At 33.7% G+C, this 17109-nt stretch overlaps 1 protein-coding gene and 1 long non-coding RNA gene across 7 annotated transcripts in view; one reads left to right on the top strand and one right to left on the bottom strand.

Moving 5' to 3' along the window:
• The window catches only part of LOC150076093 (tumor protein 63-like), a 157046-nt gene that overhangs the window by 34347 nt on the left and 105590 nt on the right, over positions 1-17109 (top strand). For all 5 annotated transcript variants that reach the window (XM_090388079.1, XM_090388076.1, XM_090388078.1 and 2 more), the window contains exons 2-3: positions 565-668; positions 5404-5494. In XM_090388079.1, coding sequence (XP_090244205.1) covers positions 568-668; positions 5404-5494 — 192 coding nt within the window. In that variant the 5' untranslated portion in view covers positions 565-567. The remainder of the gene's footprint in view (positions 1-564; positions 669-5403; positions 5495-17109) is intronic.
• Positions 1-17109, bottom strand: part of LOC150076094 (uncharacterized) — an 83553-nt gene that overhangs the window by 34054 nt on the left and 32390 nt on the right. The window contains exon 2 of one of the 2 annotated variants that reach the window (XR_016547848.1): positions 4512-4560. The exons of the other annotated variant lie outside the window; for it this stretch is intronic. This is a non-coding gene — a long non-coding RNA (uncharacterized LOC150076094). The remainder of the gene's footprint in view (positions 1-4511; positions 4561-17109) is intronic. 2 annotated transcript variants of the gene reach the window in all.

Below are 17109 nucleotides of genomic sequence, written 5' to 3'. Positions count from 1 at the left end.
GAGAGAACATGAAGAAATATTTCCTATATGATGGGGCAAGACCATATATGACAAATGCAGCTTTCTGTATCCTGAATTGGGATTGCATGGCCTTGGCTGCAGTACTTGCTAAATCTGAATTCCTGTTATTATTTCCTGCGGGAATGTTGGCTGCAGGAGTAATCCAAATAATGTTGCAGAGTTTAAAGGTGAAATCACAGCTGCTTTTGTAGACAACTCTGAAGAAACACTGACTTTTGAAGTTTACTATAACTGACTGCAGTTATGGTAAGATTTAGTTGTTTATGATGGGTCTTGAATGCACAAGGCTCACATTGAATATGTTTTTGCTTGAATAATAAACTTACATATCTTATTTTTAATGACAAAACCAATGCAATACATAAAAAAAAAATGCCATTCAAAACTGGCACATCTTCTTTTGATAACCAAAGTAATTGAAACCATTTGATGTCTTTGTACACAGTATATAGATAATAATGTTCATGTATTACATTACACAGAAATTTTAGGTTTGTTAATGGTAGTGAAACTTGGTAATTTTCTATTGTTCTCTGTTTTTAGACCATGACTAACGAACAAGGTTCTTCATCTACTGAAGAGTTACCACTTTCTCAGGGAACTTTTGAATTGATATGGGATGAACTAAGAAGAGATGGATCTGCTGAGTAAGTTTATAATTAGCATTTTTCATTATAAAAATTGTTATACAAATAGCTGTTATTTTTTGTATATTTGTGTTATGATGAATATTAAAGATTAATTATAAAACAGGAAAACGTTAATATAAGTTGATACTTACCAACTTCATCCTTTGTATTGGCATGTTGTAGAGATAACTTAATGTATTCTCACTAAGTAGATAGATATTACTGGAAAAAATGCAGTTAAGCCAAGATTGTACTTGCTCTCTGAAGAAATCCTATTTGTAGTTTGCCTTAATTTATAAATTTAGATTTATGGGGAGGGGGGTAGATGTTTAGACCAGATTGCAGAAAGTTTTCTTTCCAGTGAGTTGTTAATCACTGGAATAAGTTGCCTCCATGGGTGGTTGAGGCTGACAGCTTGGGAAAATTCAAAGCTCAGCTGGATATAATATTAAGCTTATTAAAAACCACATAAAGAGCCCAAGCTTCATTGACAGGAAATTACACTAGTGCTTTTTTTTTTTTTTTTTTTAATTTGGTATGGTCAATTTAAAAAAAATTTCCTTCGAGTAATTTCAGATGTGAAATGACTGTCCATTGAATAAAACCTTAAGGATACATGGAATACTTTGTTCCATAGAACACATGAAAACCCCATAAAAAAGTTCATAATGTAATATATATATATATATACTATATTATTTTATTAAATATATGTATTAGTTTATGGATAAGATTATCGTAAGAGAAATACCTAGATAAATCTACGGAGAAGTTAAGTACGTCACATATACACAAAGGATAATATACAAAAACTTATCACTATATACCTACAATCTGGGTGACTTCTCCCAGAGTCAACAAACCAAATAGAAAGTAACAAAAAAAAAAATGATTAGGGGTTCTCTGTTTCTGTGATGATCAATATGCACTAAGGCAATATCATTTTGAGGTTATATAACAAAATATAAAATTTTGATTATATTTTATATAATCAAAATTTTATTATTTGTTATCATAACCCTCAAAATAGTGGGGGTTATGCCTTAGTGTATATACGAGGGGTGATCATTACAGAAACAGAGAACTTGTCATTGTTTTTTACTTTCAATTTGAGTGGTTGACCCTGGAAGAAGTCACTAGATTGTAGGTATACAGCAACGAGTTTTTGTATATTTTCCTTTGTGTATATGTTACCTACTTCACTTACACATTCTCCATAGATTTATCTAGGTATTTCTCTTACAATAACCTTATCCATAAACTAATACGTACCGGTAAATATAAATCTTGAAATCCTAGCTAAACTATTTACATCAAAAGAAACTCTAAATCCTGCCATTTTTGAAATGAGAATATTCACCTGTACAGAGTTTAAAATCTGTTTATTACTAACAATGTCTAAAAATGTGTTTTGCAGATGTTTTCTCCTCTGCATCTTCAGTAATTTTAATCCTGCTGTTACTGTCACAAAAAAAAAAAAAAAAAAAAAAAACCACATGAAAACCCCAAAATAAGGATGATAGGTCACTTTGGCCTTTTTTTTTTTTGTAACAGCACAATTACAATCACTGAAGAAGCAGAAGAGAAAACATTTGCAAAATGTATGATTCTTAAATGATTAATAACAAATATGTTCTTAACTTTACACATGTGGAGTACTTTAATTTTAGGTATTTATATTATCTCGATTAAACATTTGGTTTTAGTTGATTCATTGGCTTAGGTTTATTTCAATGCTGCTATGTCTTGTTTCTGTTAGAGTTCTCCTTATAGGAAATAATGGTGGAATGATTCCCTATCTAAGCTATTTAAGTGCAAAGTTATCTTGCAAGCAGTATTACAAAATCTCATTCAATTCATGACTATGAATGTTTTTTGGCAACAAGACAGAATTTTGCATTGCTAAGGCATAAGCACTGTGTGGTGTTTTTGGATCAGGTAAAAGGATTAACTGTTTTCCTTTTTGTGCTAGAGGACTGGGCTCAAAGGCAACTAAAACTGCACCAGCTTTGTTGCCAGATTCATTTCAGTTATTAAATAATGTGAGGGCAAATGACCCTCCTATGTGTGAAAACTGCAACACCATTTTAACCATTAGACATACTGGTTTCATTAGACAGCATGGGTTTGTTAAGGGGAAGTTTTGTCTGACCAATTTGATTGCATACCTTCACATATGCAATCAAATGGGTGGTCAGAAAGGAACTTGATGCAAAAAATAATTTTGCTATCATATACTTTTATTTCATTAAAGCTTTTGATAGTGTTGCACATGGAAGACTACTTTACAAATTGGAGAGTATGGCATTAAAGGCAAGTTGCTAAATGAATAAAAGGATGTTTAGTGGCAGAAGACAGAGTTTTAATCGATGGACACTGCTCTTCGTGGACTAATGCTATTAGTGGTGTCCCCCAGGGTTCGATGTTGGGCCCATTGTTGTTTTGAATATTTATCAATGATATTGATGAAGGTACATCAAGCTTAATGTCAAAGTTGGCAGATGATACAAAGGATCAGGGTTGTTAATAACAGTAATGACAATATGCTGCTGCAACAGGATCTGGAAAAGTTGGGCAGATGGGCTGAGAAATGGCAACTTGAAGTTTAACATTGACAAATGCAGAGTACTGCATATGGGTAGCAGTAACCCCAGAGAAATATACCAACTTGAGTAGTGGAGAATGAATAATTGTTAATTTCTCTGTATAATTATTCATTATGCTCATCAACACATAGTTACACTAATCACATTACAGAGGATCTGGCAAGAAGTTGATGGGTCTGAAGTTTGCTTTGGATTTGTACTAATTTTGTCGTAGTACAATGTTTTTTCTACTAAATATAATAAAAAGTTAGGCATTAAATGTGTGAAGCCACTTTTTTGACTCTACATATTAGATTGGATATTAGTTATCAGAGGATCTTCTTATTTCCTGATTTGAATATGGTCTTGCAATTGCTTCCATATCTTAATTACATATCTCCCCTGGCCCCCAAAAAAATAATTTCTGAAGATTCTGATTTTTAATTGATCTCTTTATTACTTACCCAGCTCTATAGGTTAAAATAGATTTATAAGTATTATAAGGAGATGATTTGATAGATTTCTCTTTTGCTCTATAGCTTATAGTGTTTATTTCCATGTTTGATCTCCCATGAAGACTGCTAATGTATAAAATTGCTAACTTGTTCCAATTTCCTTGTCTGTATCAACTTATTGTTATTTTTGTGCAGATAATTTTTATGCAAAATTTCCTGTAATCTTTTATCTAATTTGTTCAGAGCTTCTTGCAGATCTTGTGACCAATTATTTAACAGCTGTATTGTCTGCATACAATTATATCACCTTACACTTTGTCAGTTAATTATATTTATCAAATCGCCTAAGTCTATGAAAACTATAAAGAGAATTGGTAATATGTTGCTGCACTGTTTTACTCCACATTTAACTTTTTCATTTAGCAATGCTTCCTTCGATCCTCACTACAGCCAGTATAAGCAAAACTTTATAAGTTCACCAGACTAGCTGGCGCCTCCGTAGCCAGGTGGGAAGGAGCAGCAGTGCGTAGCACACGCTTCTTGATTAGGCCGGGGTTCGAGCCCGTCACCACCAAATACGGAGGATGCGGAAAGGTCAGGGAATGACCACCGCATATCCCGGAGCAATATGGCCTTAGTTGCTAATGCTCCTAAAAATCAAATAACTAACTAACCAGACTAGCTTTTCTTATTCATTTATCTTATCTACTGTACCCCTGTTCATTGAAATGACCCTCTTCTTCCTTATATTTCCCAAAAATTAAAATCTACAGAAATTCAAGTCCAATGTGAAATATAGTATCTATTTTCCTAACCCATACCTGATATTGAAGTGCTGCAGGTTCCAATAACCTTTCGCATTTAGGGTTACTGTTAAAAAGAAAAAAATCCAACTGAATCAACAGTTAAACCTGAAAAACACATCTGCTCTGACATATACCATACAAAAGGACCACATATGCTCCTAAATAAATGTTTTCAAATAACTGAATAACCTAAAAATTGTTTATCTATATTTAAAAAATAAGTCATATAATTAATGCTTAATAAAAAGTTAGTTACACCTTTCAGGTATAACTGAACTTGTACGTATAGAAATTTTTTGGTCAATATTCCTACCACAATATGAAAGAAAAAGGTTTTTTTTTTAATAAACTGTTCCTTATATGAAATGCTACGGCACTTGTTATTGAAATGTCAATAGCCTTGTATATATTTTTAACTGTGGCATAAATTTGAAACTTGCATTGCTATCTCAGTAATAGTAATAAAGGTGTTATTTATTTCAGCCCAGCCATGTTTGAAGAACGCTGCAAGACAAAAACTTTATGCATCTTGCATTCACTTTTTGTCTTGGAGAATGCTCTCGTCCCTCCATTTGTGACTACAAGACTTGGGCTTATACTTGCTTTAGAAACAACACTGTCATCCATGAATTAACATGTAACGTTAATATCATTTTAAATTAAAGTCATCTCCAAAAGAGGTGAATCTGCTATTTATTTAACACTGAAGTTTTAAACCTCCATGAAAGCTAACTGAAGGGATTATGGTGTTCCACAATAGAAATTGAATGCAAAGATTCAATTTCTATTAAATAATTATACTTCACAGTATAATTAGTTGTTATATTAATTGATTATTATATTGTCATATTTTGCTGTTTAACCAAATCTTTTACATATATTTTTTATCTCTTCTGCTGTATTATAGGTTAATGATTCCTTACCTGGATAATGGCAGCATTGATCCTGTAGAACAGATTACTGTCAATAATGTACAAAATAATGAACAGATTCACACAGTAAGTATTTTGCATGTGAATCACTTAAATTATACTAATGTTATAAATATGGTTCTGTATAATCCTAAATACTGTAATAAATACAGTATAGCACCAATTATCCATGGTAATTGGGGTAAGCTTGAACCCAGTTAATTTAAAAACATGGTTAATTCAAATCATATTTTATTAGGATTGTCATGTATGTGTATTTCTGTATTTAAAAAAACAAAAAGAACTGAACATCTTTGAAAAAGTAATTTTGTTGGAAGTCTGTAATATGCTCCTAAAGGTTTTTTTAATAATAATGAAAACCCATCTGGGATCATGGTCATTCCAATTGTACAGAATAACTGAGCTCCAGGTTATTGGTGTTCTTTCTACTGTATTTAGAAATGGCTTATTTAATTTCGAATAAAATTTAGAAAATTTTTAATCCAAATGATAAACTTATTTTTTCTGTTTGGAAGCTATATTTTAAGAGCTTTCATTGTACAGATAGATTTTAAGTGTGTTATTACATTGGATCAATCATGGGGAATGTTCTGTTCCCTCCAAAGAATGATTAAACTAGGTGTTATGTCCAAGGAGGGGACAGAACATTCTCCATGATAACCCCCCCCCTCCTCATCGCTTAATTACCAAAGAACTCTTCATTTTCACCCAAGATGCTGGGGGGGGGTCTTGAATCATTCTGACCACAATTTGTTGCCATACAAAAAAAAATGTGCACTTTTATGTGTGATTTACATAGGATTATTGGATAAGGAGGGGGAGAGTAAGACCAAGCAAGCGCCAGCATGGACATGTGGAAAACTAGTAAAATATTAAAGTAGGAAAAAGTGTTGAGAGAAAAAAAAAATACTGTATACAGTGAGCATTTTTTGTTTGTGTATTATACATAATATGTATGGTAGGGAACAGAGTCTGAATTTTTCTTTTAAATGTAAAATAATTTAGTGGTTCTGCTATTGCTACATTAAGTAATACTACTAATTTTTTATTGTATTAGTCCAGTTGAATTGTTCGTTCAACTGATGTAGTGCAGCTGTCATGAGTAGTTTAATCTTCATCAGTTTGTCTTTATTAATACTCATGATAATGGAAATCTATGCAACAGAACTTCCCATTTTTTTTCTAATTAAAATTTGCAACAAGTGATAAATCAGATGTAATTAATTATCTTATAAAAATTAGGCAACTTTTAATTTGATTGTTAGTTGAGAATATGAGAATTTTGAACTTGTATTTATTTTATTTTTTATGCCAAAAGGACTAACTGTATATTCAGGTAAGACTACAGAATTGTGAAAATATAAAGTAAGAATTATGCATGATTTACAGAAAGAAATACAGTAAACTGATTATACATGCATGATTTTTTGGATTTTTTATCTTACAAGTTTATTGGAGCTTTATGAAACCATACCTTGTTATTTGTGCATGATTATTCAGTTTTCTTCATTTTATTTTCATTACTTTAAATTTATGAAGTGGCATCATATTGCAATTATTTGTGAGCTATAAGTGTATTAATATGAATAGAAATATTACACATTGTAATATTTTGATCACATATTGACTATCTCACCCTTCCTGTTATATGCTTATGCCAATCTGTTTTTAATTTTAAGTTCAGTTGTTTCTTCTGAGTAACTGAGGTAACTCACATGGTAGGAGATGCAGTAAATTATAAGTGGGGCAAAGAATACTATTTTACTTTGCCAAAATTATAATTACAGTGCAAGTCTGTAGTTAGGAATAAAATCAATATTAAAAGAAAATTCATAGCAAAAATCAAAGAAACAAACAAGTTTCTTGCAAGTTGTAAGTGATGTTTCCAGTACTGTAAGACTGTAAAAATATAACACCACACCCTTGTGCAGTTCAGTAGGTGAACTTGTCTCTTCTCTACCTCATGTATTGTCATGATAGAGACTAACCATTTTTTTAATACAGTAGCTGTTTTTATCATATTTTTCAATAAGTTTACTCCTCAAGCTGAAAGGATGTTTACCTCAGTCATTTAAACTTTCTTCAGTATAGAATGTTTCATATTCATTACCAGAATGTACTCAAATGTGTTACCAAAAAAGAAGGGATGCTTCAGGGATCAGTACATAACAGTATTTGTTCAGTTGAATTTTTTGTTCAACTGATGTAATACCCTCTTTGTAATTAGACTAAACTCACCATAACATAGAATATTCCAAATACCACAGATATATATTTGTATACCGACAATTTTACTATATTGTATCGTCATTCACATAACTTTTCATAAATAAATTGGAGACGTGGACTCTGCAGAATGGATATCGGCTCTCAGAACAAAAAACAGTTGATTCACTTCTGTTAAAAGTACAGATTAGATACAGAACTTGAACTTATTTAAGAAATCACCTACTCTCTCTTGGTGGCAATATCTCTTCTTTTTTTTTGTTTAACATCAGACACCAAACTTAATTTTGCCATGCAAATAGCATATCTTAGAATTCTGCTTGAAGAAATTCAGTATTCTCAGAGCCACTTCTGTCACGGCATGAGGCATTAACAGATACTCTCTCTGCATTTGTAATATCCTCGGTTGTGCTCTCTCAGATGTTGTCATTGTCTGTAACTTGGCTTGATGCATAGCTAGGAAGAGTATACTCATGAGATTTAATACCATACAGCATAGTGCTCTTTTCATTGCTATAGGAGTCTTTTGAATGTACCTTGTTCACCATATCTATATATAGGCAAACAAACCTGCACTCCACCTCAGAATAAAAATGCTACTCTGAGGGTATGAAGCCAGACTTAAAAGCCTTCCAGCTTATCCTATTTAGCCTCTTTTCAATCCTGAATGGATAACATTCTGCAACAATAAATTCCGCTGAAAATAGACACACTGTATTAGATTCCAAGAGTTGATGCACAGCTGGAATGTACAATTTGATCAAACACTTAAAGAAACTAAACTAGCTGATCTGTTCTGGACCACAAACCCACCTCTCTGTGATACATATTTTCAATAATAGAAAAATAAATCTCTGGAAAATTGAACAACCAACTACTACATGAAGGGCATGCTTCTAGCAATTCTCACAGCAGCCTAATATATACTGGTGGCTTGAAAGCAATGTCATTTGGCAGTAATATGCAGACAGTAAATTATTCCAAATCAGATGTGAACCACAAGTATGAAACTGGCAATATGTCAGAGACACTATCCTCCACTCTCTGGCTGAACTGTAAGAACCCTTGTCACTTGTTCACTTATTTGCATTGGGAAACAATGCAAATCTAAACAAGCTTTCCACTCTCTTTGAAGAAACCATCTATATGAACTCTTCTGATATCAAGTAAAACTAAATTTCTTTGGCACAAGTTCCCATATATTTGAATAGGCATATTATAGGGATCTTTTAAAGGTACAAGCTGCCCTTGTACCTTTCAGCAGCCATGCCACCACCATCTAAGTCATTGCTAAAATGATACAGTAATACTGTATTTGATTATATAAAGCCTAGGTGAAATGGCTGAAATACGAAAGACAAGTATGCTGATTGATTGATTGAGAGAGAGAGAGAGAGAGAGAGAGAGAGAGAGAGAGAGAGAGAGAGAGAGAGAGAGAGCACATCTTTATTGTATATATAATGCATATAAATAACATTTATAAATCTGAAATGGTAATGATTCTGACTAAAGATTAAAATATAAAGTTCTTTGTGAGACAAAGAACACAAAACTCTTGTTATGGACATTTTTTGTACATTTTATATAAGTAATAAACTATGCATACAATGGTCATCTAGCCAAGGTAGATGGATTGGCATCATTTTAATTATATCTCATTGTGAATACCTTCACAATGAGTTGCCATGATATTGCACTACCTTGAATAAGTAACACTTCACCAACCTTACCCTCGAAATCGCAATGGACAACCAGATTAATTTTCTTAATTTCACTATTTATACAACAGACACAAATTTAAATACTAAGATTTTCAGAAAAAACACGCACACTGGTAAATATCTACATTTCACTTCACATCATCCCCTTAGTACCAAAAAAGCCGTCCTACACAACCAAATCTACAATGCTATCAAATTCAGCTCTTCACAAAACGATTTACACAATGAACTTCAATAACTTACTGATAAATTCATAGCCAGGAGCTACCCCCCTCAACTCATCCAACACACAATATCCACCGTTAAAAACAGTATTAATAACCCCACCAGACACAGTAACAAGACAAATACTCGCATAGTTCTCCCTTACCATAGTGAACTCGCAGCACAATTCCGACGTACATTCAAAAATACCGACATCTCCCTCACCTTCTCCACTTACAATAAACTAGGTTCCCTATTTAATTCTTATAAAGATACACACAAATATCCCATCAATGATCTCAATAACTTAATATATCTCATAAAATGCCAACCGAACTGCGACACCTGTTACATCGGCAGCACTACCACCAAATTCGGTTCCTCCACAACTTCCAATACCAGTGCATACTACCACTTCAACAGTTTCAAGACAAGTCAATCCTGCACTGAGTTAACAACCCATGCTCAAACCCACAACCACGCCCCCCTTGTTGACTCTGCCATCACTATTATTAAACTTAGATCGAGCTACAGAATTCTTCAATATGAAGCCCTCACCATCGAATGGTACCGACACCATTCCGATCTCAACATTATTAACGCTAAACTTCCCTTCAACCTTTCACCGGCTTGGACCTCTCGCGACTAAAGTTCCCATGTGTCAAAAAAAGCATCATGGGAGTTTAGATAAACTTTAAATACAACACGCGCTCACTTCTCTTCCATTTGCCAACTGATGACGGTTTACTCACGAAAGTCCCTCGTAACGACTATTGGCACCACCAGTCTTCTCTCTTTTTTTCATTTACGTCTTTTAACCTCTTTATGACAACCAGGGACTGGAGATCTGCATTTCTACTTCCTTGCGTTCATTTTAAAATCTGTTTAAAATATTTTCACCCCATTCCCCGCCTTAGTTCGTTTTAATGCTTCTTCCAACCTAAATTTAACCACCATCTACCAAAAATAAATAAATAAAATAAAATAAATTTATTGCAGATTTATACAAGGTGAGTACCATTTTCTAAGCATTTGCTATTCATTTTTTAGTCAGATTTATCACGGTATTATAAGGTTACTATAATTTCACTATTGCCAATGGAGAAGATTATTGTTAATTATTCTCGATGGATACCACTACCCAGATGGTACCATTTCAAGGCTCTTTGGCCTCTCTTCGGTGGGTGGGCAGGTACCCTGGTGTTGCAATAGTGACAACTCAGTTATGAAATATAACTCCACAATATGAGAGATGCCTGATGGTGTGCACTGATTTAGACTAAAGGACATTTTTGCCTAGACTGTGAATGAGTTTAAGGACATTATATGAAATATAATTAAAATGATGCCAATCCATCTACCTCAGTAGATGATCATTGTATGCATAGTTTATTACATATAAAAATGATGCAATTGCACTAACCCATATGTCATTAAAGTAACATGGCTGTTATTGGCTTGATACGAGAATCTGAAGATGCTATAAAAACATACATTAACAAGAAAGCAAAAAAATGACCATCTAACAGGGTGCATTACCTTTAACATATGTGATAGACTTTGAAAGAGATTAGATCATTGGGTTGTCAGAAGCTGAATGGTCAACGTGGCAAATTTCCCTGGGGTGATTTAATCCAGGATGCTATTGGACAGTGGATATAGGAAGGTACTTGGACACATCACCAGGACTCTGGTGGTATCAGAAGAATGTTAAAACAGGAAGATCAGATATGCCAGCTAGCAACATGAAACAGACCTTTCATAAGCCTCTGTACTTCTAACAGTATAATACCATCCCTGCTCTACTGTATTGGAGAGCATGATTAGCAGATGACTGCAAGATGTAGGGCTGCTTTCTTGACATTGTTACCTCATCTGCTTTTAATGCCATTCCATTATTACCAGTATCTGTAGTGGTGTAGAGAAAGGGCTGCTTGGGACATGAATGGTATTGTGTTCTTGTTAGTGATGAATCACATTTCTGTTCGGAATTCATTGATGACAGTATATGCATCTGGAGACATGCCAGAGACAGAAGTAATCCATCGTACAAGAAACCATCAGTTACAATAGCTGTTCACCTCCAGTCATTACTGGTGTCAAGATCCTGAAGTTCCTGTTTGATTTGGACCTGTGTCCTTTGACTGTGGATTCACTAGATTTGTCACCCATTGAACACATTTGGAATATGCACGGGACATTCACTGACCTCTGATTCTTAACTCTTACTGATTTTGCCCAACTTGCAGTACAAGTATGGGCTAGTATGCACCAAGATACCATCTTCTGAACTCCTAATGTGATGTTTGGCTATGTGTATTGCTGTTCATAGAGTTTATGCTGATGTGTACCACATTTTTGTAAGCATATACTGTGAATTAATATGCAGATTTAGTCATTTTTTTTGTCTACAATGAAGTCTCTCACTCCACTTATTTTGAGCTCGAACCATGCAATCATTTTAGGTAGGGCAATTTCAGTGACAAGCTCAGTTTTTATATTTATACTCCGCACCATTAGCCCAGATCATGTTTTTTAATAGCTCTTATATATATATATTTTTTTTTTTTTCTTATTTTTATTATTGGTATCCTAGATTCAGTGAATTAACTCAGTTGTTATTAAGCTGTTCAGTTTTTTTTTGCATTACAGAACGATTTTATTCTGTATTTTCATTAATTTCAAAAATAAGCTGGCATGCTGCAGCTTGATTTAATTTAAATTAGATTGATTCAATTTTTATTACATTAACATTCAGTTTTAAACTGAATGAGTATTTTCCTTCTTCTATTAAATAATGGATATGTTAGTAATGAGCATCTAAAAAAAAATAATAATAATAACAATAAAAAAAAAAAAGCTCAGAATTTCATTTTAACTCCTTTCACTTCAGAGAAATGAGCTTCTGGAATGCGAGTATAATTTAAGTGGAAAGTACTGTAGCAGAATATACAAAACGAACAACTATAAAATAATATTTTAGTGGTAGTTAATTGCAAATTATATAAAAGCAATTAAAATTGCTTTTTATAGAAAACCTTTTTTCGCATAAGTTCCATTGATTGCTGCAAGTTTTTCTAATTTATTCCATAATTAAAATTACAATTAAGTGAAAGATGTTACAGAAAGAGAAAAAAAAAAAAAAAACTGCAAATAAAGAAATTATTTAGGTATAACAGAAAATTATTTCAGGTTATTGCTGGTACAAGTGAGAAGAAATGAGTAGTTTATTAGCTGTTGCGACCGACCAGGGAGGAAAGTGCTAAAAATAAAATACTGAATACATTATATTTTTGGCTAAAGGTAAGCTAAGATTCTTTTTACTATTCACTTTGGAAAAGTATCAATACAGATGAAAATATTGCAATCTGACTTGCATATTATCTAAAAGAAATTTAAATATAAGGTATGATAATGTTACTTTTTTTTTAAAGATATGTCTGTATAAGATAACATAATAAAACATTTAATTTGTTGATCTATTTATTTATTTGTAAATGCATACAGATTTGCATCACCTGTCAGCCTTTGAAACCTGTGTGGTTGAATATTAAACCACACCTTCTAGAACATTGACTATACAAGTTTTCAGTGTTCAGGCTGAACAAGTGATGCAACAGATTCTAGTCAGCATATAAGTGAATAGCTTGTCTTTTTTCACGGAATGCAGTCGAATATCTCATGAAAGAGATTATAAAGTGGTTATAGTATAGTAAATGTAATATATTTGTTAATTGCGTGCTATGAAGTGTGTCTAGTTTTATGTAGTGGACTTGCATGATAAAGATGCCACATTATTCACTAATTCTTTGGAAAATTATTCTTGGGGAACTTTTTGAGCATTTTATATGTAACATTTAAAATGTTATTTTCTGTTTAAACTTATTTTTTAATTTAAAGAAGAGCACACTGTTTTGCATGTTTGTAACTGCTTATTATCAACATAGTAATTGGATAAGAGCTATTAGAAAAATCTGCACTAATTTTTATTTATTACTACATCGATGTTAACCAGCTATAAATATAATTTGTATTTAGAGAACAGTGCATTTATTTACATGCAAAATACTCTCTACATTTGGGTTTTCTACAAGTTTTATTATAATAATTGAACTTCTGTTCAAACTTAAAATACAGCACAAGATAAACTAATTTAAATTTGTTTAATGTGTGCGTTAAATTACAATTTGATTTCTTAATTAAATTTTTCCATTTTATGTGAAGTGGAAAGTAAATAATTACCAATTAATATATAAAAGTAATTGTTTTAACTTCACTGCATGTACTTCATAATATACTACTGAACTTTTTGTAGTACATTTTCTGCTGGGATTTTAATAACACTGGTTTACAGTGTATCTGGGGTTTGAGTAAAAGTATGTGGCAGTTATTTATGCATGTTTACCAATTACTAAACCGAAGTCCGTTTGTTTCTATCACGTAAGATTTTTCACAATTCATTAACAAAATATTACCTAGGTATTATACACAAATGCGTACATAACTATAGTTTCTGCAATGGTTTACAAGATTTATACCCCTATATTCGTAATCAGTATCAGATATTTGCCTCAAATACAACAGATTGTGCATGTTTAACCCGTAACTACACACACTGCAAGGTAGCCGACCTTGGCCCAGGGAGGTAGACGTCCCCACCCCGCTCTTCCGCCCATCTGTGATTCCCAGAATTTTATTTTCCGAGTGGAGTCTGTGAGACTGCTGTGTGTAGTTATGGGTTAAACTTGTCTGAGAATACACTCACTTGTTTGTACAGTCCACAGAGCCTATATAAGCACTTACTTGTTTGTACAGTCCACAGAGCCTATATAAGTGGCACATCCCTTATGCGGTCACAGTACTCCTGTAAAAACCGTTGTGAGCTCTCATTGTGTGTTAGTTTTATTTTAGTATGACAACCAGAAAGTGTATAAACAGTCCCGACATATTTTGTTACATATGTGGTTGTTTTGTTCCTGTAAAGCAGAGGTGAAATATTACCGATTTTGTAAAACAAATCGTATTATGCATGCTTTGACATAAAACTAGGTGATCAAGATAAATCGTGGGCACTGCATAAAGTATGCCATACATGTGTCGAACATCTTAGAAAATGGAGTTAAGGAAAAAAGGTGTGCTTGCCATTTGCTATTCCTATGTTGTGGCACGAGCCAGTAAGCCATGCCGAATGTTACTTTTGTGTGTGTGATGTTAAAGGTTACAATTCAAAAAATAAAAAAGGACATCAAATATCCAGATTTACCATCAGCCGTAAGACCAGTTCTGCACGGACCTGATCTGCCTGTAAAACGTCCACCAGAAACTTTGGTGTCCACATCTTCCACCGAAGCAGAAGCCAAAGAGGTTAGTGAAGAGGAATGTTATCAACCAGAAAATATTTTAGTGCCGCGGCAATTCACACAAGTCGAACTGAACGATTTAGTAAGTGGCTTAGGTCTTCCAAAGTATGCTGCTGAAATTCTAGGATCCAAACTTCAATCGAAGAACTTACTTGCTCCAGGTACATCATTTTCCTGGTACAGAGATCGTGAAAGGGAGTTTATACAGTATTTTTTGCAAGAAGGTCCTCTCGTATATTGCAGTGATATCGCTGGTTTAATAAGTGCCTTAGGAGCTCCATCATATGTTCCTAGTGAATGGAGACTATTTATAGACTCTTTTAAGACTAGTTTAAAAGGTGTTCTCTTGTATAATGGAGATAAGTACACATCTGTGCCAGTTGCTCATTCAGTCTACTTAAAAGAAACTTTTGACAATCTAAAGTTGCTTCTGGAGAAAATTAAATATCAAGGTCACGAATGGCAACTATGTGGAGACTTAAAAGTGTTATGGATTTTGGTGGGGACAACAGGGTGGGTACACTAAAATGCCATGGTTTATTTGTGAATGGAATAGCAGAGCTAAAGCGCTGGATTGGACAAAGAAGCAATAGCCTTGGAGGCACAATCTTAAACCGGGATTAAAAATATATTATGCACGAAAGTTTGGTGAAGCCAGATAAAATACTTTTACCTCCACTGCATATCAAGTTAGGCATAATGAAGCAATCTGTTAAAGCACTGAATAAGGATGGCAACTGCTTTAAGTACCTTTGCAGTAAATTTCCCGGTTTAACTGATGCAAAACTTGAGGGTATCTTCATTGGTCTCCAAATTAGAAAATTGGTGTTAGATGGTCAGTTTGAAATTGCTATGGCTGACGTTGAAAGGGAAGCCTGGATTGCTTTTAAAAGTGTAATGGAAAACTTTCTAGGAAATCATAAATCACAGGATTATGAGAAAATTGTTCAAAATGTGCTCAAAAAGCTTTGCAATTTAGGTTGCAATATGAGCATCAAAATTCACTTCTTGCAAGCCCATCTTGATTTTTCCCCCGAAAATCTTGTACAGATGAGCGAAGAACAAGGGGAGAGATTCCATCAGGACATAAAAGAAATGGAGCAGAGGTACCAGGGAAGGTGGAATACAAGCATGATGACCGACTACTGCTGGTGTTTAAAAAGAGAGAAACCTGGCACTGTACATAAAAGAAAAACGATTAAATGTTCTTTTGAAACAAAGAGACGAATGTCTGATTAATGAAAGTTTCAGAATTTTGATTAATACTTGTTAGTATTTGCGTATTTTTTTATATGAAAATGTAATCCTATCAATTTGTCATTACTAAATACAATAAAGTTATATACTTTCGTAAAAAACAATACTTTTTTATTTCTTAAATTGTGATGTATCTGGATGTGATAGAAAAAAATCTAAGTAATTTAGTTGTTAAAGTTTTTAAAGTTGATTGCGCTAATCCTAAAGAATTAGCATTAGCATTAGTAGAGGCATTTGATGCAAGAAAGCAAGCTTATGCAGCATCAGCCAAAAAAAAAAAAAAAAAATAACATAAATAAATAAAAATAACCACTTCCACTTCACCCCTCTGTTCGTTCGAAATACCTGTCCAGCTGAGCCTTAAACTTATTTAGGCTATCAACTTCCACGACAAGGGATGGAAGTCTGTTCCACCCACCAACCACCCGCTGGCTAAAGGCAAATTTCCGCACATCTATCCTACATCTGTCTTTCCTCAATTTGAATTTATGCCCTCTCAGGTGATTTTTCTGAGCTAGAGGAAGAATCCCATCAGCATTGAGCATGCTCAAACCATTCAAGGCTTTGTACACCTCTATCAGATCACCCCGCTGGTGCCTAGTTTCCAGACACTGTAATTTGCAAAACTTAAGCCTTTCTTCGTAAGAGAACCCCTTTGTCCCATTCACCAATCTAGTTGCCCTTCTCTGTACTCGTTCCAGCAGCTCTACATCCTTCCTGAAATGAGGCCTCCAGGCCTGTATACAGTACTCTAGGTGTGGCCTGACCATTGCCTTATACAAGGGAATAATCACCTCCTTATCCCTGCTAGAAAAATTCCTATATATCATTGACAATACACCATGAGCTACTCTTGCAGCTCGTCTGCACTGCTCAGAGAACTTCATATCTGCCTGCACCACCACCCCCAAGT

Source organism: Mastigoproctus giganteus, chromosome 13 (assembly GCF_048544385.1).
Source record: "Mastigoproctus giganteus isolate SK-2022 chromosome 13, ASM4854438v1, whole genome shotgun sequence".
Lineage (NCBI taxonomy): Eukaryota > Metazoa > Arthropoda > Arachnida > Uropygi > Thelyphonidae > Mastigoproctus > Mastigoproctus giganteus.
Note: the sequence above shows the minus strand (reverse complement) of the source record. Positions and strands in the feature narration are given on the sequence as shown.